The 26855-nt window shown below is 37.0% G+C and overlaps 1 protein-coding gene across 3 annotated transcripts; it reads left to right on the top strand.

Moving 5' to 3' along the window:
* The first annotated feature begins 21698 nt into the window (after positions 1 to 21698).
* On the top strand, positions 21699 to 26581 carry LOC148172454 (lathosterol oxidase-like). Of its 3 annotated transcripts, none has more exons than XM_088038806.1 (7): positions 21699 to 21790; positions 22654 to 22859; positions 23758 to 23951; positions 24349 to 24597; positions 25818 to 26001; positions 26059 to 26231; positions 26290 to 26581. In XM_088038806.1, exons 2-7 carry the CDS (start codon positions 22673 to 22675, stop codon positions 26497 to 26499), a joined length of 1197 nt encoding a protein of 398 aa, XP_087894932.1. In that variant the 5' UTR covers positions 21699 to 21790; positions 22654 to 22672; the 3' UTR covers positions 26500 to 26581. The 3 variants fall into 3 exon arrangements, with proteins under 3 accessions (XP_087894932.1, XP_087894933.1, XP_087894931.1); XM_088038807.1 differs by having other exon boundaries at positions 22636 to 22859; XM_088038805.1 differs by lacking the exon at positions 21699 to 21790 and having other exon boundaries at positions 22563 to 22859.
* The last annotated feature ends 274 nt before the right edge of the window (positions 26582 to 26855 follow it).

The raw sequence follows: 26855 nt of genomic DNA, 5'->3' as shown, positions 1-26855 counted from the left end.
TGTGTCGGTACATACATTATCCTCGAGTGCTGACAAGAGCTTTGCGATTAGATAGCTTGAAGCCTTGACGTTGTCGTCAACGGAGGATCCGCTCTACTTTTCCAAGAGTGATTTGTTCAGGGACGTCAATGCGTGGGATCAAAAGCTCGCTACGTGTGGTTTTTAATGTATGCAGATGACAAGGTTATGGCGTACTCATGGCATCATTAACTCTTCAATAAACCTGCCGAGAGACGACATTGCACTGCTAATGTTTGTCAGCACTTGTTATGTACGAAGCGAGTCTCGCCCCCTACACAAATGCACAACTTCCATGGATAAAAGCAACATTGCAGCTGCCAGGAAACGATAAACGCTAATAATTCAGAAAGATTTAGAGACGGAGATTAACTTTTACCAATGTCAATGTCGCATTTAAATATTTGCATAAGTTAGACTCAAATGACCTCAAAACATTTTATAATTTATGAGCAAGCCAAATAAATTCTGAAGACTCTTAGAGAGTCCTGAAAAATCTGTAAATTCCAAACAACTCCAAAGGATCCTACAGAATGCCATAGCAATCCAGAAATTTCGAAAACTTTTTAGGATCCTTACAATTCCTTTACTCTTCAACTTCCTCCAATCATTGAGATTGTTCTTAACTTTTAGAGCTCTGAAAATCTTTCTACACACATTCTTGAGCCTCTTAGGACTGTTTTAAAGTTACGAGACTTCAAAAATCTTCAAATGTTAAAAATTCTACATTAATGCTAGCGAATGCAGTTAGTTTCTTTTCAAAGATTTTTTTGAATTCTTGAATCCTTTTCGACATATTACATCTTTCACCTTTAAACTTTTTGAATCGTTTTTGGTTTTAATGCTTTAAACTCTTCGTATTTTGAGAATGAATGAACCTTTTCCCTATTTTGAATTCCTAGATTTTCTCCGTCTTCTAAATATGTACTGAAAATGTCATAAATATATTCGTAGGCGTATTCCAGGGAATTCTAAATTCTCCAAGTTTGTTTTTTGTCAAACAAAATGCGCAGTTCGTTAAGGTTACTTCTTTCTCCACCCTTCTTATCTTTCTTGCTGTCGCGTGAAACAAAGCAAAGAAGTCGTGTAAATTGCAGTGACTATAAATTAATGTAACAATTTGTTTCCAACACTAAAGCCATTTTGTAAAACTTTTCAGTATCTCGTTTTGTGCTTATTTCATAAAAGAAGCGACGGATATGATGGTGTGCTAACTTTATTTGGTAATTTTCTAAGTTCTCTCCTCACAGCACCGAATTTATGTTAAAACATCCAGCTGCAAGTTGCGACCTTCACGTGATGTTTTAAAACAATATTTTCCAAGGTATGAAAAGTGTCTCGGTAACGATGATTCCAAGACCTGCGTTTTACATAATTAAGCAGCATCGTTTTCAGGTCGATGTCGAGCTTCGGTTCAAAGTTCCATTTAGGGTTAGGATAAGGAATGCAATTTTCACCTTATCTGGCGCTACCAATATGATCTTCCGCTCGCAGACATGTCTACGTTTATTGGAGCCATTTCCTGCACGACTTCGGTCGTTACCAAACACTTAATTATGATTAATGCCCCCTTCTCACCGATATTGAGCCCTATATTTCCATAAAGCCGCATTAACGTCGCAATATCACGCCTATATACAACGCTCTTTAAGAGTATCGTAAACAGTGGGAATTTAGAGAGCTAGGAAAACGCTCCAAAGAGCAATGCCATCATCGCTGTTATTTGCCAATAAAACTGGAGTTTGAAAGTTATGGTACAGGGGAGAGAAACATTAGCGATGCTAATGAAATGGAAAGGAGCCTCATGAATATATCACTCGGAGCAGTTAGTGTGACAAACTGCTTTAGACTGATGATGCCATGTTACCATCATTTCGAGGCACCCTTCTACTATCTCAGGAGTAAATATGGACGCCATCAACAAGCATCGCGATGGTTATTAATACGGATCGAAACCAGAACACAAATTTTGATAAAAGTCGAAATGTTGGAACATTATTTTGAGTAATGGCTAGACATTAAAAGTTTTATCTAAGAGCAACAACGTACAACGGGTTATACCACCGATAAATCTGGATAAAACAGCAATAACTTTAAATTGCAAAAAGGACATTTCAACACAAAATAGCTAACACTTCGGAAACATTACTGTAAAAAATATATTAACCGCTGTACGATTTGTAGAGCCGTAAACTCAAGTGACGGGAGCAAAGAGCACCTGTGGAGAAGTAAGAGGAAATTTTTACAGCTCTCGGTGAAATATCTAACTTCACTTAGAAGAAGACGTTAAGATTTAGAGGGTGATTGGTGTAGTTGGATATTGCTCAATGTATTAGTGTCGTATCATGACAGATGTTATTGCTCGTAGCGAAGGAAATGTCCGCGAACTGGTCGCTTTTCACGCGACATTGCCTGCGAGACAATCAATTTAAGGATCGCGTCCTTTAAGCCGAAACATTCCCTATTCGTCCTCGTCGAATATAAAAAAGACAAATGCTCCAATTCGGCCGGTTATGTCTTTCCCCTGGCGCAATCAATTATGAAATATGTGAATCCGTAAAGACGTCGTCTCCTACTGCTTGAGAGGATTTTCCAGATTCTTTGAACGAGCCTTTTGTTTTTGTTGCACGTAGGCTTACATGAAAATCTATCAATTTTGTTTTGTCAGACGATTTCCTTCGGTAAGTCGACGTGAAAATCGCTTTATATCCGCAAGTATGAAAGTAATTTAAATAAACTGCAAATAGGGATATCGCGGGTATAACGAGAATCGGAACGTGGCGTTATAAGCAGTCGCTTTTCATGAAGTGCTACAGTCTTTGGTAATAACGTGCGGGGATTTCTCCTGTTGGGGAGCTGCTGTCACTCAAACTCTCTCCCTTCGTGTCCCGCCCAACTTGTTCATGTTAACATGTGCTAATTATTGCGCCGATACGCAGAGAGGAAAATATGACCGACGCTGACGAGTGACAGCGGACAGATGTTCTCGTGGCCGATTTCGTGCCCCACGTGTTGCATGTTTAAGCCCTTGCTTCGTTTCAACACGAGCTTTGACAGCCGCTTAAATCTCTTCTTCACGGGAAGACTCCATCCCCCTCGTTAGGGCGGGAAAAAAGACGTTTCATGTTTTGATCGAAGCGTTGAAGGCTTTGAACTTCCCATTCATTAATAGTTCGTGCAGCGTCTTTGGCGGGCAATATCCTGTTGACAATCAGGAATGTGTCTGCAAATTTCTCGTCTGCAAGTCATGAGAGATCGGAAGGTCTCCGTGCAGGAAAATAAAGTGAATACTGTGAGTAAATCAATTCCGGGCAATCGTTGGTGTGTTCGGGTCGCCCCAAAGCGATTAGATTGCCCGAACAAGACCACAGTTCCACTATTGCGGTTGTCGCATCAATAAGGTGCCGGTCAAGATTTATGTGGGCAATTTGATTGCGGCCGCTTCCATCCCATAAATTTCCCGGAAGGTCCTGGCGGAAACACGCCTGTTTGGCAGCCGAAATGTCTCCCTTCTTCTCGTTGTCGGTGTTGCCTTAATTACTGACTGTGTACGTTGTTGTGTTGACTTGACCACGCCCGGCCACACTGTCCGCACCTACAACGAACCTCTAATTAAATATCTTGTCGACATCATCAAATAAAGTCGTAAATTTCGGTAATCACGCGAACACTACGAAAACCCACCCGGCGATGTGAGTGCGTTCGGTGGTCGACCAAGGAGGAGATGTTTAATTAAACCAAATGAGACTTGAATATCTAATTGCGACCCACGGAGACCGTGTATTCGCTTGTTAATCGCAGTTCGGTTCATCGTGATAGCGTACAGTTTCCACCAAGAGAAAACGTTGTCATTTGCATTTTTCTTTAATTATGGTAATGGCGCTGGACTCTTATCGCTCTGTCGATGCTATCACCGATAAACGCCTATTTTGTTGCGTTTGTTCGCGAAGCCTCGTTAAGCGGTAAATTCGACTAATTTACCTCCGACGATGGTCTCGTTAGAGGACGTTGCATAAATCCCTGAAAGGGGTGGTCTTTGAACTTTAACCAAACTTTCTAGAAGGTGAAGTCGCAGCATTCAGAGCATTATTTGGTGGGTTGCCTCTAAAAAATCTTCGAAACTTGCTCGTGAAATAAACATTGGACGTATCTCAGTTCCTTAAAAACTTGAATAATTTACAATGTAAATTTCGCCGATGTCATGTGCTGTATTGGCTTTATATAAAACACCCAGTGACAGGTACGTGCTGCTCGAGGAATATAAATCTTATTCGCAAAACTTTTTAGAACACGAGAAGTTATTCACTTACTTGCGGCACATTTCTCCGCCAGCTTACTCTGTTTGCATAACAGTCGTTCAGTTTTTTTGCCTTTCCCACAAACAGAAATATGTATCCGACTAATGGAGATCGCGTGTCACTTGGACCATTCAGTATGATAGGAATGTTTAACAACTTTATTATGGAATGACAGTCGCATGTGAACCGCGTATGACGCATTTTTGCTATCTTAATTAAAAAAAAAGAGCGAATAATTATGTAAATTTCATTGGCGTATGGAACTGTGCGTGTTTATAAAAACATACTTGGTTATGATTCAAAGTCAACCTTATCGTTATAATTTATTGGAAGTGAAGCGATCGTTATCTTTTATAATAACAATAATCCATTTTCTCCTTAATTATTCTCTTTTTATGTTGCTATTGTTTTTCCCTTGCCTAACTTTTATTTTACAAATAAGAAACCACCACGTTCATGTTTATTAATATTTAATACACGCTCGTCGTAAATTGGAAATTAAATATTAACATCTTACAAGTTTCAATGAGCCTTGTAGATTAGATATTTAAATTCAAATTCATAGGTAAAGTATAGACTATAATAATAATTTTATGAGACGGATGTCGGTACTTTTGACCGAATGCGTGACTGCGTCACATTGATTTGTGGACACGAAATAATTAGCTGCTACCTGCTTATTTAATATTCCATTCAGGCTCATTTATAACGGCAACTATGTGAAGTTAATATTTTAATTTAATGGTTATCGGCTGTGTTTGATACATTTCATTACTCTCAGTCGCCATATCCTCTTGTCTCTTTATTACGGTTGAGTTGGAAAGAAATAAAATGAGGGAATTATTTATAGGTTTCTAGGCAATCAAATAAATATCTTTTTTTCTGTTACAATCACTTATTTCAATGTGCAATATAAAGCAATAAAATATTTCTTTCTGTATTCACAACCAAGAAAAATTAGAAATTGTTGGTAATTCTATTGCATTATTTGTGTTCATTTGAGTATTCGTGGCGTGCATTGAAGAGCAGATCACGTATGTAGTTAATTTAGTATGATCTGGATCATCAGAGGTTCCCCGCAAAATTTGATAGAGTGAATGAATATGTTGTGGTTAGGGAATTGCTCAATTTTGTAAAGCATCAAACGTAGTTCACCAGTAAATTTCATTACTTTAGTCTAGTCCTTCTTTAGTGTTGTTACAATCAGAAAAGCTGCAAATCTTTTTCGTCAAAGTTAGTCTAAATTTCTGAAATTTAATACAATAATAGTTATTTTTGTACCAAGACCAAAAAGTGTTTCATTTTTGACCGAGCCTTTTTTTAATGGCCGAGGTGACATCCGAGGTCAGAAAGAAGGCGAGAGCAAAATGGCACATTTTGGCCGTGATACACACAAGATTTTTTAGGCGACATTAAATTTACAAGTTAATTAATTTTTATTTATGATTTATTGATCAAATTTTTTATAACATCTGAATAATTTTAAATATTTATAAACCCTTCAGAAAAGTTCATATTTTCTTTATTTACATATGTAGTTTCGGCATGTGTAGCTTCACTATTTGTATGAATTTGATGTTGTTGCAGCAGCACTGCTAGACATGTTCATTTGCAATAAATGGACACGTCTTTGTTGCACTTTACAGCAGTTTGTCGATTTAATTTTACCCAAATAATTATAAAATTAGGGGTAATGTCGGTATCTTGAAATAGTTTGAAAAATTAACGATAGATGGCGTAACCCTAGTACAAACAAAAATAAAAGCGGCCAGAAAACGGTCATTTTTCGTCCGCATTTGTGAACTAAAATTTCAGTTTTTCGCCTAAAAAGAACTTTTACTGACTTTCGTAGAAAAAAAGAAACTTTTGGTTTAACCAATTGTAAAATTTCTTGTCCTTTTGGTGTTAGTTTGGTGTCTGTGGTAAGAATTTGAGTGCAGTTCACGTGTGTGTAGTTAAATTATCCCGATATCGATCATGGAGGGTGCTCGGCATAACCCAATAGAGTAAATGAATATGTTGTGGTTGTGGGATTCCCCATTTCACAGTCTCAGAGACAGTTGTCGATAATGTAGCGATTGTTGCGGCAGAGCGATCGTGTCGTAAATCATGTCCGTTATAAAAGTAGATAAACACACAATGGTCGCATAAATTTGGGCATGCTATTAGAATTTATGTGTAAAAATCGCTGGGGAAATCATTATTAATGCCGGCAGGCCTGGTAATTTATCACAGGGCACTTTGGCGTCGAGTGATAGATGTGAGTCAGCCATGCATGGCAATTGAAGATTCGGCGCTTTGGGTGCGGGCACATATTTTTAAAACGATGGTCGCAATAAGGCATCGAGCAGAAAAAGCACACACCCAGCGGGAATTTGGGCGAATGTGTTCCAATTCCTGCTCTGACGAATGGTCGCATTGAAAGCCGGCATTTGTCTTCATCGTGTAAATCAGTGCGAACGGCAAACACAAACTTGAACGGTTTCCTAAAGCGGGTCGACAAGATAGAAAGATCGCCTGACAGCGCGCCAGAGTGATGAGCCCATACGTCTTGGCTTCCCTCCTAGCTCTCCCGGACGACGGAGAAAAATAACCCTCACGCTTGCAAGTCAAGAGAAACGAGGGATGTAAGCGAGCGCCTAAAAGAAAACGTTCATCTTCCCTATTTATATCTGCCAAGATGACATGTATATGTATGGCTGCAGACACATCTCATTTACAGAGAGGCATAATTCTTTAACACTTTCCGCGAGAGTGGCCGTAAATCTGAGTTTGTGCTCTCTAGTTTATAGCGAGCTGCCCGCACTGTACTGTTTCCGCACTTGATTTATCGATGGCGGTGCGAACCAGATGAAGTATAAATGTAATGGATGAACCGCTAACATTAATCTGCGAAAGCCGTCGCTTCATTGACTAATGCTCTTCAGTCGACGATTTCCATAACGCAACGACAATGAAAAAACTAGAGCCATCTCGAGCACTTTCCTAAAAGAAGAATCGAACTCACCACGATCCAACCGCAAAAGAAACTTTGTTTCTTTGGTGGTTAGCTCGCCACGCCAATTTTCCACTGGGGAATTAGTTGCAACCTATAAGTTATAACTTTGACCATATACGCGGAATGGATTCTTGCGGCTAACCACAAAATTACCCAATTAGAAGAACTATTTTTAATGAAAGCCAAGATGTTTGAATCGAACGCTGTAACTGAAAATATTACGCTTGTAAATATGCTTTCAGTCCAAATGTTTTAATTTTTTGCCCACAAACTCGTGTCATTTTTTAAATCTCATCCCCAATTGTTTGTATGCTTCCATTTTCTGTGTTTGTCCCGTCGCGCAAATTAATTCGCTAACGAGCGAGGAAGCCAGTTTACCATTCGCCTATTTACTGTAATTTAGTGAGTTTCAGAGCTGACATCATTCCGGTGTGCCCTGCGCCGCCACCATTGACAAATCACGTCACGCGCGCCCTGACGACAATGATTAAGTGGGCGACAAGGCCCGACAAATGCGGGCAAAAATACAAGGACACGGCCCCTTCCTAATGACGCCATTTATTCTCCTTTATGAGGCAGGCGACATCACAAAGGCCCGACGACCACCAACAATACATTTTCCGGAGGAGCGTCTGTTCGTGGTGGTGGGTCCGACGCAGCTCGACTCACACTGTATCATAGACCTCGACGCGGCTCTATCAACGTCATAGAGCCAACCGGCTCAATGGACCGTTACTTCTTTCGAATGGCGGGTTGAAGGAGGGATTAAGTTCGTTCATCGAAACCCAAAAAGATAAGTGCTCTGTTTTCTTAATTAATGTGATAAAGAGGCGCCGACATTCATTTTGCTAGGTTTTTGTCTAGGGTGACACGTGCTTACTTCTTCGACTAGGAACATTTCTCAACAGGAAACTTGAATAATTTAACATGTTCTCTCTCGTCTCAAGGGAAAATATTGCAATTGCAACTGCCTCATTATCAAATTGAAAATAATTTACAATTTAGAACCTCTGAAGAACAAGATTTGATGAATAGAGATAAAAAAGAAGAGGAAAAAGAAAATAAAGCGAAGGAGAAGTCAAATTATTCATGAAATAAAGTTTAAACGGTCGCCAACCTCTGGCATGACATCTCTATCAAAAATTCTCCAGAGTGTCATTTTTCAAATTGTCATCGCCCCTGTGGTGTCGAAACCTCGTCTTCGGTCTTCGAATAAAACAAATTGAAAAGTTGATTTCCAGAAGCTTAATATCGAATTTATTTATAATCTTTGGCGTGTAGCGATGATAGTTTCACAACGGGTTAACAATCCGTTGACACATTGACATTTCGTTTGCGGACATTCGTCATTCAGCAGTTACGTTCTGCTCTCTTCATTCGCGAAGTGCATTGCACAGATTATAGTCGCGTTGCGCCACTCGCTCGTAAATCACAGAGATTTATGTTCCTGGTGGAACGGCCGCGCCTATATAAACGCGCGCTACGGCCGCTGTTATGTAAATAATAATTTCATTATGCTGGCATTAAAAGACCAGCTGTGATGGATAACAAATATTATGCTGCAGCTTTATTAACTGCGACACGGATTTAGATAAGAACCACCTTAATTAAATTCATAATTGCCTTTAAAATTCTCTTATCATCATCGAGATTTTTTTAAAAGAACCCCTACTTAGCGTTATTGCGCCGTATACCTGTCGCGAAAAAAATTACATTCGTATTATTATCCTAACTGCGCCATGGCACGCATACGTTCAGGACCTGGAACGGAACAAAAGATTCGTTTTGAAGAAAAATTTCAAAGTTACGTTTGAGATAACGAAGCAATTACGCGTTAAGCAGCTGAATTTAGCCGAATAAATTGTGGAGAATAAGAAGTAAAATATTGGAAGCAAGTGACAGGGCGCAATTGCATCACGTTTGAGACGGTGTTTGTTGCAAGGAGTCATCACCACTAGAACTAAAGGAGGATTTTGCAACAGAAATTTAATGTTTCGGAGTGGTGTTTTGAGCTAAAATTGTTTTTGGCTGCGGTTTGGAATTTGGTAGGACAACAACCGTTTGGATTTGGGCCGATTGTTCTGGCAAAAAGAGTCGCGTCTGAAAAATTAAATATGCAAATAGAATCCGTGCGATAATAAATAAAAAATCATCTGATGATTAATGAGAGTAATATATTCACGGTAATAGGTGCTCGGCAGCGTTGGTTTACGGTGTGATGTAGGCGGCCGGAGAAAACCTCTCGCTGTAAACTTTAATGATTATCTGGTGGCCTCCGGGTGTGAGGTCACCGTTGGCAGCAACAAATTACATTATTATTCAGCAACACTCACACAAGCCATTTTATTAAATATATAGTATGTATCCGGGCACATTATGCATTGCCGGTCATATATCATTGACGAACACGCCCGCCAACTGGTAAACACAATGATAGAGTGAGTATAATTGCTAGTGGAGATACCATCGGTCAGCCAACTAACGATTAATAGGTTCACACGTGTATCTTTATAATTTAGCGACATGGTCACACGTGTTGGTGGTGGTTGTGAGACCCCTATTCTATTAGTAATACTTCCTTCAGGTGGAACAGTGCTCCGGAAGCTCCAAACTACTCTTAAATGCGATCACACCGACATACAAATTAGTTCTGTCAGAAAGATGACACCTGGAATTCTTTTAATGGATTCTAGGCACATCGCAGCCATTATTAATCACCGCGACAAGCCAGACAAGATACAGGGTGGCACGAACATACAATTAACTTTCATTATTATTAAGTATGCTGGCTGCTCCAGAATAATTAAATAATTGGACGACATTTATTCATGGGCACTTTTGTTACATTGTTGCTTTAGACGCGCACATCATGCTAACAAACAAGCATTAAATCAAAGAGAAAAGGATTCATAATGATTCTTGTGTCACTGACACTTGGAAATTGTTAATTAATTTTTCTTACGTGTAACAGCCCTATTGTTTCAAAAACTGATCATGGAGCTGGATAATAAGGAACAGAGAACATGGGAGGATGTATTTTCGCCGAGCTTGAAGGCAAATCAAGACAGGCTTTAATAATTATTGTGCCTGTTCATTATGTCGAAGAGATGTTAGGTAAGATGTTCGCAATATTGCAATATGTTGTTGCTTCCCAAAATAACCTAGAACCAAATTTTCAAGAAAATTGCTTCAGAAAATGGCAAAGATGCCAAAGGGTATGTTTTTTTTTTAGAAAAAGTATATATACTATCGCGGAAACAAAATTTCCAACATCAAATTGATTGATGTCCTTTGTCTTTATAACCTTAAAATTTATAAAAGACTCAGCAAGTGTCAGAAATTTGCTTTGTATGTCAGTCACAATGACAATAACGCTTGATTTACATTGCCATGTCAAAAAGTGATGTTCGAAATTTTGATTCCGCGATAGTAAATACAAATATTTTATAATTGTACTGATAGGTTTTAAACTGAAAAAGTTAACTAGGTTTTGCTCCAGATTAAAAATCTATTTTTTTTAATTGTATTATTGAGGATTCAAGTTTGCCACCTGAATATTTATTTTCTATTTTCTAAGATGGCAATAGAATTGTATATAATTAAATAAGATTTCCATTAAACAATGTAACTCTGGATTTGGTACTTTTCAAAATAAGAAAGTAGTTTTGTGTTTTTTTACCCTTTATTCAATTTTCAATTTTTTTAAAACCACCAACACCGCACTCTTCTCCTACTTACTTTTCAACCGGCATCGTTGGCTAGGGAGATTTTTGGTGAGAGAACAATTAGTGACATTTCTTAAAATTACGCAGTTTTTCCGATAAAAACGCCTCTTTGACGACCTGTTGGATTGCAATTTAAAGAATTAAATAGTGAAAAGTGTCGACACAGCCGAAAGAGCGTTTTGTCTAATCAAATTGTCAATTAGACAACTAACCTGTTTGATTTTGTCACGAAAAAGTCACCATTGACGACGTTGCCAGTTGTAAAGTGGTGAAAGAGTGCGGTGTTGGTGGTTTAAAAAAATAGTTATTTACAGTCGCGTGTGGTAACTTACATTTTACAGCGCGAAATCAGTTTGAAGCACGACGGCGTAGCCGGAGTGCTTTAATGATTGAGCGCTGTAAAATGGTTAACGCACAAGGGTTGTATTAAACTTTTTGTCCGAAAAATTTTAATTTAAATAATTGGATTTTTCAAAATTTATGAGAACTGTCACATCTGACATTTGTAAATTTCATCATCTGTCAATTCTGTCAATTTTGTAGTTGGTGCACAAAAAGTACACAAGATGGCGCTGTATAAAAAACTTTTTAATATTACTTTAAAAATAGAAATATTGTCTTAATTGAGATAATAATTTAGGTAGATTTAGGTAGACTTTGGTGATCAATCTTCATTATGGTAAAGTGATTTTAATTTATAAACGCATGTGAAGAGCAGACGATTTGGGCAATTTTTACAGCACGGCGTGTGTAAACGTCCAGGGCGCTTGTAAATCTAGTGTTTCCGAAGATGTCAATTGAATGTTAATTTGACGTTTACAATTCATGAGGCCAAAATAGTTATTTACAGTCGTGTGTGGTAACTTACATTTTACAGCGCGAAATCAGTTTGAAGCACGACGGCGTAGCCGGAGTGCTTTAATGATTGAGCGCTGTAAAATGGTTTACGCACAAGAGTTGTATTAAACTTTTTGGCCAAAAAATTGTAAATTAAATATTTTTTTTCAAAATTCATGAGAACTGTCACATGTGACATTTATAAATTTCATCATCTGTCAATTCTGTCAATTTTGTAGTTGGTGCACAAAAAATACACAAAATGGCGCTGTATAAAAAAAGTTTTAATATGACTTTAAAAATAGAAATATTGTCGTAATTGGGATAATAATTTAGGTAGATTCCACTTTTGTGATCAATCTTCATTATGATAAAGTGATTTTAATTTATAAACGCATCTGAAGAGCAGATGATTTGGGCAATTTTTACCGCACGGCGTGTGTTAACGTCCAGGGCGCTTGTAAATATAATGTTTCCGAAGATGTCAATTGAATGTTAATTTGACGTTTACAATTCATGAGGACAAAAAAGACTTTACAATACAGGCCCAGAACTGTTGAACCATAGAGCAAGGAGTGTGCCGACAGCAATACATATGGTAAAGTTTAAAACAAAAATTGATTAAGTTTAATGGAATTTGAGAAAGGATAAAAAAATTAACAACCAATCCCGGAAGCTTATTCTAGAGATGGAGTAAAATATCCTAGGCAACGAGAGTGTAATGATCATCGGACCAATGAATGATAGTAAGTGTCCATATACGAGGGTCATTCCAAAAGTTTTGAGAATGGAAGAAACAAGAAGGGTGGGGAGTTATCTGTTTCCATGACAATAACGGACGACTAGTGGTGACTATACCACAAAAATTTCACTCACCCCCTCTAACCCTTTAATCTATAATAGAAGCGCGAATCAATCATAAAAATGAAACTGACCAGAGAACAATTCCGGGCGATGATCCTGTACGACTTCAAAGTTGGCATAAAGGAAGAACAGTGCTTTAAAAAATTAAAAGGGGCATTTGGGGATGAAAGCCCTTCCTAAGCAACGGTTTACCGCTGGTATGGTGAATTTCGGCGCGGACGTGTAACATTGACGGATGAAGAAAGAAGCGGCCGACCTTCAACTGCAGTTACTCCAGAAAACGTTAATGCTGTGGAGGAACTGATAGTGAATAACCGTTGAATCACATGTTGCGAGATTGAGCACATCTTGAACATTGTGGATCGGCAGCGGTGGACAGCATTTTGCATCAACACCTGCGAGTAAAAAAAATTGCATTGCGTTGGGTGTCACACTAGCTGACGCAGGAGCAAAAAGACGCGCTACATGCCAGATTGTTTTGAAGATGGCACTTCTAAACGTGTATCAGAGGTTGTTACAGGTGATGAAACCTGGGTATACACCTATAACCCCAAAACCGGTCGTTTCAGTGTCCTGATGACGCGCTGCAAGCATTCCAGGACGAAGTTAGCACGCTACCCCAAGAGGCATGGGCTGGTTGCTTTAGGGATTGGTTTAAGCGCATGCACTCTTGTATAGAAGCTCAAGGGGCCTATTTCGAAAAGCTGTAATAAACAGTTTTGTTTTTTCTATTCTCAAAACTTTTGGAATCACCCTCGTAGTTACCGATTTTCAAAATTTTTCGTCTTAACTCGATTATTTTTTGAGCTAAATAATTTTTGTTTTGAAATTTTAGTTCAGAATTGTTGCCTCTATAAATATTTTTTTTTCTGAGTTTCGAGTTCTCGGCAAAATTTGCTTTACATTAAAAGCAAAATTGCTGTGACACAAAAGTTAACAAAATTACGAATTTTGGTGAAAGATGCTTCGTCTTCACAACAAAAATTTCTAAAATTTGTACCTGTTGCTCTACAATTTTGAAATTTGGTAGAGTTAATACACTAATCAAATATAGTGACTTCCTTAAATTTTATAGCTGTAGGACTAAAATTACCAAAATTTCGAATTTTAGTGGAGAATATCGGAAATTTTTGCTTTGTATCAGAAATAAAAACTTTTAAAAGTTGTCTTTTAGGCTGCTCTACAATTTAATTTGACAGAGTTACTCTTCTACGCAAAAATAGTAACGTCATCAAATTTCAAAGCTGCAGCACAAAAATGACCAAAATTACATTAGTGATAGGTTATTTACCATCGGATCCATTCAAAAATAAAAGAAATTAAAATGTTTTATGTCAAAGGCACTGTCTGGTAGATTGTAGTTAATATGTATTATGCAAGAGACTTTAATTGAAATATATAAAACCTTGATGCCTATTCACCCCAGAGACGAGTCTATCGATCTCCAACATGTGAAACAGTTTGATTTATTTTAGTAGCATGGCCGCCTGCTAAATGTAGGTATCTGAATATGATAAATCGCTTCGCTTTTGATCTAGCTCGCAATATTCGCCAGGTTATTAATTTTTCTCATGTTTGGTGTCCGCTTGTCGCCAGTCTGGACATGAGACGATTAATATAGTCAGATTGATGTCGCCAAGCGTCGTATTCGCATGTATATTTATAGTCGGTAGTAACGAGTGCGTGTCGTTAACGATTTCCCGTGGCTCTTCGTCGGTGTTGCGTGTAATTGCTCGAGCGGCTGTAGCTGTCACTCACGCCATTCAAATGATCTTAATTAGTCGTCTCGTTCTATGGGATCCGTCAGCAGTCATTATCTTGACAGCGCCGCATGTTATCGGAGCCGTTATTAAGGCCAACGCGACATAGAGGGTAATTTCATAGGATTGCGCATTCCATTACGTATGCAAATCAGCAAGTTGATAAAATGCAGATCCAATTTTTGCCGCCTATCAACTGTAATCACGACGACGGGCTCACACCCGACAGACATGTAAACCAGACAGCTAACTGACAGCTCGACTGCGCGCCGCAGACAGCTGACAGCAACAACTTGCTATTCCGCCACATTGAATATTAGCCGGTGTTGATCATGTCATAAAATTCTTTCTTTCCGCCTCCACCTACCCAGAAACTCGACGGGAAACGAAGACTGACCCGGTATATGGAGTGATTGATTTGATTGATCCTTCAGCGGTGGGGTTTAACACACAAGCTGCAATTATTTCCAGGTTGTTGACAAATTGCTGAAAGAACTGCTTGCGCTTGCTATCGACTTTGTGAAGTAGGAGATGCATTGGAAACAGCTCCATAAAGCCGTAAATAATTACATTTTTTGATAAAGACTTGACTTGGTTGTCGTAAATTTTTGTATATTTGAAATTTCATAATCCTTGAAAAATTAAGTTGCGCTTAATTTTGCACCTGATTTTCATAATAGTGCGCTGAAACTTGAATATTTAAATTTTAATAACGTTTAATTAGCATAAAGCCACCCTAATTAAGCTCTAAATTTGTGCATGAAAAAGCAAATCCCACCGTTTAAAAGAATCATTTCCATCGCTAATCACAGTTCAAAATGAAAACCGTATCCCAGTGAGAATGATAAGTGTTTAATGTTTGTCGAGTTAATATTTCTGTTGTTTCCATACCGAGATTGTGTAAACGGGTAAATGTTTAAAGCGCATAAACAGAAACTTAATATTTATTTCAGAGTTCCTAGCTAATGCACAACGTCCCATGAATTATTTAATTTTATTCGCTCACGTCCGGAATAACGTAATAATTGGATGCTGTGCTAACTGCAACAGCGGATAACTACCTACTTATTTTCAAGTGAATGTAAAACACAGTTACATTAGTAGATATTACTACGCCATTTCGAACACATGACATTATTTCTGCTCTCTTATTGTCTTTTACCGAATAGGTTTTCCAGTTAAGAAAACGTTCCTAGAAGCCATCACAAAATATAGGCAATTTATTTTCATGTACCGATACAACTAAAATGAGTCGACGCAATTTGAAATCAGTCTGTTCTAGTGCATAATCCGCAGTATTGACATACACTCACTATGAATATTTTATGAAAAATTACTGCCGACAGCTTGAAACCGCTGTATTTTCTTCGAGCAGAGCCACCCGGAGAACCAAAGTGTGCCACCCCTAGCCACCCCCGCGGCTCCATGTGTGCCAGGACCGCGTGTAATGAATTAGAGTGTGGATTTGTTTTGTCGTTTTGTGCTAGGTCTTAATTATACTGTCAAGTTGTCAGACACTTTGCGCCATCTACGGTGTGCTCTTTGTGACTGTGTGACGTGCAATGACGTGGCTGTACGCTCCGTGACGGCTGCTGAAAGAGCTCGATAATAAACGCGCATTGTGTGCTTCCTTTCCGCAGCGGCATTACAGCATACAATGGTCAATTACCTGTCGTGATACGGCACTCCATTCAGCTTTGACACGCGGACATGACGCTTAAAAGAACGCCGACGGGATCAGCTCTTAAACTAATTTCCCCCGATTATATCTCAGGTTTTCGAACAGACGTGCTGATCTCGCTCAACTATTGTTTGGGATGATTGACTGGCCGGTGGCCGTGATACACCCCGCTGCTGAATCCGCTTGATTTAACATGGAAGCTCCCGAAATTGTCAAAATAATGAGATGCGTTTGTCCTTAATTTATAAGGAGCAGTGTGCGTTCGGTCTTAAATAGATGTCACCAACAAATTAGGCTCAGTTTTTTTGCTTTGACAAAAATAGCTGGTTCCACTGCATCATATCCATAATTAGAAAAGAAAGGTAGATGGCTTGTCAGAAGTTGGACGTAAATTAATTAGGAGCACATTTTATATGTAAACTGCTTATTTATACGTATTATAATTAATAACCCAATTAATAACAGAGGTGAAGTTATTCCGAAGCTAGAAGGCATGAAACGAAGAATTAATCATCTTTAATTTGCATGCCAACCGTCATTTATTATTACAAACTGAGTTAAAAATGGACACTTTCTTACCTCGTGTTATGGAACCAGTTTTTATAAACCTCATCAAACCGAACTGTGTTAGTTAAACTTTGCAAAACAAAACCCATTTACATATGTCTGAGTTAATTCCGTACTATCTCACATTGACTATTTGTTAACAGTTGTCTGCCATTTTCATAATGACGGTAATTAAGCCGAGAACCGAGTTTTGCTGCCTGATTAGTGTAGAATTACAAGAAAAAGACACATTAAAATCAGATCTGAAGGACTTGCATTTTTTGTAATTTGCTAGTCGGCAAAATCATGGAAATCTTCATCTCTTCGTGCAATAGATCTTTGACGTGTAAACGTGAAGTCAAGTCAAGAAGTGGTATATTTTCCACCATCAGAATTCCTCGCAGGATCAAAGAACGTGTGCAACAAGTAGTGCATACAACGAATTGTTTCTGGTGAGCGTGTAAGAAAAATTTTACGAAACCAAGCTCCACTCAAAATGCAAATGCGCCGTTATTTATGATCTAAACTACGGAAATCATTTGCAGTTCTTGACGCGTTATTAATAATTTATATAACAACGTTTGATAAATGGATGTCTTTATCATTTGAAAGGAAATTATGACTGCCTTTCATGGAGATTAATGCGTTTGATCTGGCCCCTCAATATTACGAAATGAAACAAATTAGGGGGAGTCCAGATAGCTGTCGAAATTTAATAGGACAGCATTTTTCTTTGCCGCCCGCATTTGCGTGTCACCCCAAATGGTGCAATTAGCCTAAATAAACGGAGAAACTGAAAATGTTCGACTGTGCCTTAGGTAACAAAGGTAGAGTCCTCTATGTTTGTAACGGTTAAACCAGTCGAGATGCGAACCCGTCTTGAAGGAAACTTGGATGGAAATTTAAATGTAGCACCTAGATTGTATTTTATTTAAAAGTAATTTACAAACACAACACCTGCGGGAGTTTCAGCAGACTTAGCAGAGAATAAACATCAAGCAATTAGTTTCCACTTGAAGAATTCACTAAAAAGGAATTTCTGACTAAGTAATAACTCTGTTTGAGACATCCAGGTTGATCTTCTGATCCCCTGGAGGATTCGTGTTATTATTGCCATTCCTTTTGTTATATTATCTGCGTTCACTTGAGTAAATTCAATGCAATTTCATTAGATGCGGCAAAAAAATAATTTGATGAGCGCTTTTAAAGGTCTGGTGTCAGGAACAAAGTTCTCGAGGCAAGTTGTGATTCAGTGGTTGGTAAACTTAGCAGAGAAAATTTAGTCGCTGAACTTTTTAATTTAAAGATTTTATCAAAAGCGGTGTCATGGTGCAACTGTGGAAATTGCACACCTGGCGGTTAATTTCTATTGTCTTTTGAAACCAGCATTCTGATGATTGATGTCATAGCAAAACAGATAATATAGAACTGGTCTAATCCGGTAGCGCATTAATTATTTTGAAAAATGACGTGATGAATATGTCCGATGTAAAATCTATATCATTTGAAATTAATTCGAGCGCAAACACATGAATAATACGATACTTGTAGAATTGGTTATAACATAATTTACGATAATTAAATCTGTTAATTAGTCTGCCTGGAATATTAATGTTATGGATATGTATACAGGCACTGTAATTAACAGTGGGCTTGTTATGTTTTAATTAATACCTTTCTCTCATAATAGCCCCACAAGTAATAAACATGCATGTTATCAGCAATGATATACAGTTTATTTTTGATTTATAGTCAACTTCCTGTCATATATTCTCACACCTAACATGCACATATATTCTAATCAGGTCATATATTTTATTAATGTGTTTTTGTTCAGCGTTCGTTCGGTGCAGGGTGTGGGACACATTTGCATGACAATTATTGTAATAAGAGAGCTCAACACATGTTTGTTCTTTTTGTTTCACTACGACATCCCCCACGTAATTCATTGATTTATTGCAAAACGCTCCGTAATTTATTAAACCTTTATGTGAAGTGCTACATGATAATTCATTTGCAATTTGCTTTTAATTGATATGACAAATAAAGTTATATCAGTAATCGTAAACAACAAAAAGCTCCATTCAAACAGTACCGACTTATAGCTGCTTCCACTTTTAATGTCAAAAGCGCCCTATATTATTTATCGAAAGTAACCTTATAAGAAAGGTCACTACATAACTATACATGCATTTTATTTTTTTTAAATAGAATTAAATTAAAATTAAAATATTTTGAATGAAAATATAGAAATTAATAAAAATTTCGTGCGACATGCATCTGCCGTGCTTCTGATAAGCCCTGCTTGTTAAAATAATATTGTTGGTAAAATATTTATGTTTGTTGCATGATATGTTACATATTCATGAAATGCTGTAATTATTTATATATTTTCTAATGCCTACTGTGAATTTGAATCAACAAATATACTTCCAAATTCAAAATAATACATTTTTCCTTCTACACGCAAGCGTTTCCTATTTTTTCTTTCTGCGTTGGCTTTGATGCTAATTCACTGTCGGTTTAACATATTAGGATTAAGTTAAGTAGCCGCATTTTTCGTTTTATGAATTCTTCATTTACTCTTTTTGATAGTTATACAACTCTCAAAGTTTTAATGAAAATCAAACGGAACAAGAATCAATAATAAAAACCACTTTCATCACGTTTTATCCTTGCATCATGTAATTTAATTTTGAAAAACTGTTTATTAATTCACAACAAAACGGTGATGGGAAGAATACGTTCATAACTAATCTGAATTTAATTAAACGTTACAAGCCTTCCGTATTAACACCGTTAAACTCGTGATGCGTAGGTACCTTCGTAAGTGATGAAATTAATTAAAAAAACAATGTGAAGACTTTTAACTTGCACGTAAGCTTCACGAATGTATACATTATTTTGTAATTATTTATTATTATTTCCATTGAAATGGTACTGTAATTGCGATGAAAATTACATGGTGGGTACTGGAAAGATAAAATACTGTTGTTATTCCATAAATAATAATACATGTTATGCATTTTAAAAAAAGTGATGAAACGAAGGATACAATTTTTTTTCAACTGGGTACGCTTCAGAATGTTTCTAGGAACATCTGTACTTTTCTTATGGGATGATTGTGCCTTTGTAAAATAAGTTAAACACTTTTTGCTTCACTCTTTAATCGGATTTGAAAGCTTTAACAAGCCGCCATAAATAACAAAGCTCGTCGTGTATGTTATCAAGACCAACAGTATTTTTCATTAAAGTGATAATGTCGTTTTCAAGGTAATAAATTAGTTATTCAAATCACGTCTGACAGTTAATTAAATTGCTTAATTGTAAGTAGCTCTTTGTCATTCGCCTTTCCTTAAAGGGAAATCAGAATTCATAATAAATTCAAGTCGACCAAAGCTGTATTGTCAAGCTTTGATGTAAAACACGATCGTTTGGTGAATGTGGCGGCATCTATACAACGACCTGCTCCCGATACTACAAAGGTACAGACACTGCATAACCATATATAATGGTAATGGCTTTATATTCAACAGTCCATTGTTCATATTCGTCATGGTACCTCGTCGTAGAGGATTTGGGTCTTATATGTACACCAAATTTTAGCTTGCCCTAGAGTACTACTAGTTCAAACAAGGAGCTATGAAAACTATACTAGATTTAAGTACCTAGAAGATCGTAGGTGTGATAATATCGTCTTTATGTTCACGTAGCATAATAGAAGTGGAAGTTCCTAAGAAAGTCTTTCTTTGCTGCATTTGGCAATCTCCTAAAGCATTTTGCGTAAAGTTCTTTCCCTGCAGGTGCAGTTGCATGCGGTCTTTGGTTCTTTTTCATTGTTCTCCATATAAGTCGTGACCATTTGGTGTCCGAACTTTTTCTCCCTTGTGCCATATCTTGGTTTTGACCACACCTAGTCCGTTGTTACCTTTAAATGGCACACGTCCGCGTATTGGTGCGTAATAAACGCGCGTCGCACACGCGAAGCCCCCAGCATTTACATTGCTTATTATCAGCAGCGACAGGACGAGGCAGGGCACATGAATGATGTTCCATTGTGATGATGGCAGTTGTCTTGACGTCAACCATCGAAGACAACCTCTGCAGAATTCGTTATGCGAGGCGGCGCTTCTTAACATGTAAATTAGACGGTTCAGACTGCGAGCCTTTAAACGACGGACATTCATCAATGTTGCCGCTCGATGCATTATTAACGCACTTAGTTGGTCGTTCGACGTTTTGGGAATACGATTTTTGTTGGTGAATTTCCGTTTGTGGTATGCTTGGATTGATGGCTTCCTTTCGACAAGGCTCTTTCCAGTTTTTTCCGACATATATGGAACGAGTGGCCGATCTCGCGTTGTATAAGTTACTGCAGTGACAGTAGTCAAAAGAACCGCGGAGCTTTGGAGGACGATTCCTTAGGGGTTTTTTGACATTCTGTCTCTCCATAGAAAATAAAAAAAATTAAAGACTATCAGAAAGCGTAAAACAGGCATTAGTTTTTGGAATGTTAAAAACATTTCACATTATAAAATAAAAATCCAATTTTACTGCTTTGCAGCTTCTCTAGGTAACCGTTAAGAGTGCTTGAAAACAATACAATTGTTCTGCCATGTGCGCACATTAAAATTCAGAATAATGTCTTATTAAAAAAATTGTAATAAAACGAAAACGTTAATTTTATTTTTTATGAACTTTTGTAGAAGCAATTTAAATTTTGTCACAGCGTGGCATCTATTGGTTTTACAGAAAATGAGAAATTATTTTCAGGGCGACATCTGTGGTGTATCATCACTAGCTCCCCACTAACCGACATTGCGAGCTTCCGTGTCCAAAATATTACAGCTCTGTTCAGAGACTTTCTAGAAGATGGCGTGCTGTACATACTTTTTTGTGATTGGATATTTTGTTAAGAGCCTAAAATTTAAATTGGAAAATTATCGAATTATTTCTCTTATAACCGTACAATGGCATTATGCACTTATATTTACAATCAAATGTAGTTATTTTTAGACCGCAGTGTATGTTTGGAGTTTGTTTTTATTTATGGCAAATTCTATGTGAGTATTTTTTTTTTCAACACAAAATATATAATATAATGAATTTGTTTAAAATTATGGATCACAACAAAATGAAATTGGTTCACTTTGATGCTTATTGCTTGTTAGCTGTTGTGATTTGATGTTTTTAATGGTTATGCACGTAATGGAAATTAATGAGAGAATCAAGTAGAAATTTACGTAATAACGTTACCTTATCACAGCCGTGTTTGATTAAATGGATGTTCTAGGGTTATAATTAAAATCGTTCGATAATTGAGTTTTTTTTATTTTAAACTCCCATGTATTTAGTTGTTTATGTCGCTTTTAACAACAAGAGCTAAATGTTACAACTTGTCGTTGTTATTACTATAGACTATCGTTTTAGCACGTTTTGTCGCGTTCTGTACAAATAAAATAATAATAAAATGAATTTGAAATGTACGTTAATCGTAATTCGTTTTGATCAAGTTTAGCATAGATTGTTGCTTATTAAAAAGTTGCTTTGTTGGACGTATACTTTTTATTACAATTTCAATTTTTGATTCTTATTTTATACTCGGCTTAATAAAAGTCATCACACAACAATAAAACATTTTAACTTTTGTATTCAACCTTCTAATTCCAAGTACTTTTTGTCCTTGCATTCCAAATCCAAACCAAAAATTGATGTGAAATAATTTTTCCACTTGAAAAAAACCTTACGGTTACTATCTCTCCATATTTCCATTCTTTCATAAGATCGAATTACACGTCCAGGTGTTCACAGATAAAAACGAGTGCCAGTGTCATTACCTGAACTTGAACTCAGTACACATTATCTTTTAAACCATTTTTATAAAGAGTTTGCTAAATAAAGATCGCAGAATTTTCACTCCTTGTAGTTAATTACCAACCGTTAAAATGGGTGGTAGTAGAAGGAAGAAGTCCCAAAATAAACAGCAAAATGGTTGGATTAAAGATCCCATGGGTGTTACATGGACCGAAAATTACAGTGACACAATTCAAAAATATTGGAAAATGTTACCGGAGAGTGTTGGCAAAACTCTAGCGACGATGGCTGTTTTTATAGTGGGCATTTCTATTAAAGGTATGTGTTGAAAATATGTAGTCTAATTTAAAATTAAATATTTTAATGTAAGAAATTTATTTATGATTGAAAGGTGAAATGAATAAAAACGAGTTTTTTATTCAAATTTCTAGATATCGAATTTAAACTTGTTTGTTCTATTCATTCATTGTGTGAGATTGGATTTCCAAAGAAGTTGAAATTATGTAAACAGAGTTGGAAGTGAATTCTACCTTTAGCTGCCTGCAGTCTCGTGAGACAATGCAAGTAATATAAAAACTTCTTCTATACTCATTCTATAAAATCGCGAAACCTCTGATACAGAAACTTTTAAAAGAAAAAAGTTAATTTTTACGTTTATCCGTTGATGTTGATAAGCAAGAAATACTAAAATATTTCAGAGAATTATTCTAGACAGGAAAGATGTTATCTGTAATTAATCACGATCTAGATTTATTAAGTTATTTATTAAGTTTTTTATCAATTTGTATACTTATATGTGAAGTGCACCGATTAGATATTTCTTTTGTTATACTCAGACAGGGTATACAATGTAAGTATAACGAATTCACTCAATGCTTGTAAAAATTCAATCTTTTATTTTTTTTAACACGATTCGTATTACTTATCGTTTATCGTAAATTTTTTGTGCTAATTTATCATTAACTTTCTTAACTAAATTTAACCAGCCACAAGAGCCAGATTTAGTTTAAATTAAATCATTTCCATTTTTTAACAACAGATACTAAAAGATTGAATTATTCTTCTATTATTACTCGTCTTGAACGAATAGTTTAATCACTATCACACTTATCAAATCAAATCTTAGCTCGCAGGTGTTAAATCTACAAATCCTTTATTGATTTAGCTGCGGACAGTACTAATCAAAAATTAACGATAAATTAATATCACATTTCAGGAGAGTGGGTGAATATTTTTGTACACCTCAGACGACAACTAGGATACGGCACCACTGAAGAAGTCCACAACACACCTTTCAAATGGTCAGAAATATCGTTGGAATGTCTCGGTCTAAAAGATTTATGGAGTTTTTGGGTATCATCCCTTATAGTTTCATACGCTATGTACTTTGTCATAGGTGGATTTTTACACGTACGTAGATTTCCCCGGAAAACTTCCTATCCCTCCGAGAGCATTGCTTTTAATTCTTATCTATTTTAAACAAGTTCAGTACATGCAGGTGTCTCATCTAGCCCCAATGGTGCAATAGTACTTGCGTCGATGATGTGAATTTTATCGCTTGCCTATCCTTAACGCCTGCTTCTCATACAATGTTTTACAATTTCACCGCGAACTTTATGCCCAGCTTTTCCATCAAGCTTGTAAAAAGAAAACATAAACTGGAAGAGGTGCAAATTGCTTTTTATGTGTACGCATAAACATTTGTCGCTGGGTAAAGAAACAGAAGGGACTGTCATAAAGTTTTAAGACTTGTTTTTCTATGCATGGCGGCAATATCGTTTGACCGTTGTTCCGCTTTGTTTTCCAGTGGTACTACTACGTCCGCCAACGTGACCGTGCCGAAGAGTGGAAATGCCAGCCGAAGAAATTCCTGCCGCCGGAGTTGGAGCGTCATGAGATTTTCTTGGGGTCTTTTACGCTGTTCTTAAATGCGTCCATTTCTGCTGTACTTTCTTGTTACATAGCTAATGGTGGCTACAGCACTGTTTACTACGAAGTTGCTGATTATGGATGGCTGTGGTTCTTCGTTCAGTGGGCGGTCATATTTATCTATCAGGTAATTAAAACTGCGGCGACATGCACATTATAACATTGACATTGTTGTTCTGCAACGCGATGTTAATTTCAATACCTTCGCCACAATATCACATTTCAAAGGAGCTTTTGAATAAGGCACATGATGCCTGTGACAATAATGTCTTTACAGTAGCTTCTGTGTTAAAGTATCGGTTTATAAAACTGTGGCTCTCACTTTAACACAGTTTCTTTTCCGTAGAAGTCGGAATAAATTTTTATCAAAGGAAGAAATTTACTTTTAAAGTAGGTGTCTTCGTCACAATAGAAAAATACTGTGAAAAGTGTCGAAAAGAGAGTAGCTTTACCACAATAGACGATGTAGAGGTTTATATTAAGGATACACTTTACGACTTTCGATTGATGCAAACATGGGCTCAGTTCTCTTGAAATTATTCTGTTATCGTTTATATTTTTTGCTCCCACTAGTTTGTTCAAAATATGGAGCATTTAGCAAGATTAAATTTTGTTGTTTGTTATTAAAGCCCTCTCTCTTGACCAGTCCAAACTCCTAGTTGCATCGCTTATTATTATTTAATTTTGTTTGCTACTTTTGCTCTTATTCATCTTTAATAATGTTCTGTTCTTCAAATAAAGCTTTTCGCCTTTTAATAAAATATTCAATAGCGGAAAATCTACATAAAATCTCACCCATTACTGTCATTAAATATTCCGTTCTTACCTTGCCACAATAATAATAATAATTGAATAGAACTTTGCACCCTCACCTCACACCAAACATAAATTTCTTTGACATGCTTGCTATAACAATTAAATCCATTAGCTGGTAAGCTGAAGGAGGGTTGATCCCCTTGCGAATGTCTTCTAGGGGCTTTCAGTTTCGCTAATCGACGACCATTGCTTTGCTAATACCTACTGCGGTATTTATACATTTTCTCTAAGTTTCTTCAGAAAGTCCATTCTGACTTCGACTTTACCTTTTAGATGTTGTTAATGAATTAAGTAGTAAAGGGTTGGTAAAAAGAAAAGAACAACAGTGTACTTACAGGATGTTTGAGCTTTCGCTTTGAAGTATCTGGAACTTGTTCAATAGCCACAAACTGCTTTTTATCAATCTTAATGTCGATAACGAGCAACTTAAAATAAATAGAAAACTTGAAGTTTGTCGAAAGGTGAAATTAAAATGTTGTTTTATTGCAAGAAGGAATTTCATGTATTTTTAATATTGATTTCATTCTCTAGGATTATGTAACATATTGGCTGCACAGAATTTACCATCTTCCATTCTTGTACAAGCATTTTCACAAGCTCCATCACAAGTACAAACAGCCTACAGCATTCTCCGTCACCGCCATCCACCCCATCGAGGCTCTTCATATCCAGTTGACGCTCACGTTGCCTTTGTTCGTCATTCCGACGCACTGGAGTAAGATGAATAGCGCCGAAAGTTGAACCAACTGTTTCCTTCTTAATTATTTTTTAGTTGCTTTTTACGGAGTAGCCTTGTATACGTATTACCACGGAATCATCGATCATTCGGGGGTGAATTTTAAAGCATATTGGTGGCAACCGTGGCAACCTGATGCCATTTTTCACGACAACCATCATCAATATTTCCACGTGAACTTTGCTTTCAACATCGACTATTGGGATAAGGTCAGTTTTGTGCGTGTCCTTTTGGCGAGCTGGAGAGTATATTGAAAGATTTTTGCAGCTTCACGGGACTTATCGACGGAAGGACCGAGTATACACTGAAGATATTTTCTATGGCCAAGGCAAACGGATTGACGAAGTTAGTACTAAAGAGCTAAAAGCGGATTTGAAGGAGAGGGAGTCTGAAAACCCGTTAGCTTACCGCGACAACAAGATGGAGTTCAAATTGTCGGACAGAGAGTTGAGGACGATAAAAGGGTCCAAAAAATAATGTAATTCTCAAAGCGAGGAACTTGAACTGTATAAAAACACATCTTATGCAAAATTGGTGCAACAAACATGTGTGAAGTTTTCGTAGCTGTGTTATCAATATCAATTCCTTTTATCCCCCGGAGGCTCTGAGGACGGCCGATTCCTAGCCATCTCAATGAAATCGATAGTTTCAAACTTTACTGTCACGTTTTATGATCTATAAAGCAACGGTGATGTGCAAGAAGATCGTTTTATGCCGTTATCTAGCGCAACTATCACCGCCTTTAAAAATGTACCGTGTTGCGAATGGTTTACTGCGTTTTTAGCACCTAGTGCTCGAAGAAAATCGATAGTTGCTCGTCTATTATTGTTCAT

The sequence above is a fragment of the Gnatocerus cornutus genome, chromosome 6 (assembly GCF_029298725.1).
Source record: "Gnatocerus cornutus isolate USDA-ARS CGAHR chromosome 6, icGnaCorn1.1, whole genome shotgun sequence".
Classification (NCBI taxonomy): Eukaryota; Metazoa; Arthropoda; class Insecta; order Coleoptera; family Tenebrionidae; genus Gnatocerus; species Gnatocerus cornutus.
Note: the sequence above shows the minus strand (reverse complement) of the source record. Positions and strands in the feature narration are given on the sequence as shown.

Coding starts and splice junctions, on each gene's coding strand:
- LOC148172454 (XM_088038806.1), top strand. CDS start 22,673: ATGGGTGGTAGTAGAAGGAAGAAGTCCCAAAATAAACAGCAAAATGGT. Junction 22,860..23,757: donor AGTGGGCATTTCTATTAAAG/GTATGTGTTGAA, acceptor ATCACATTTCAG/GAGAGTGGGTGAATATTTTT. Junction 26,002..26,058: donor CGTCATTCCGACGCACTGGA/GTAAGATGAATA, acceptor ATTATTTTTTAG/TTGCTTTTTACGGAGTAGCC.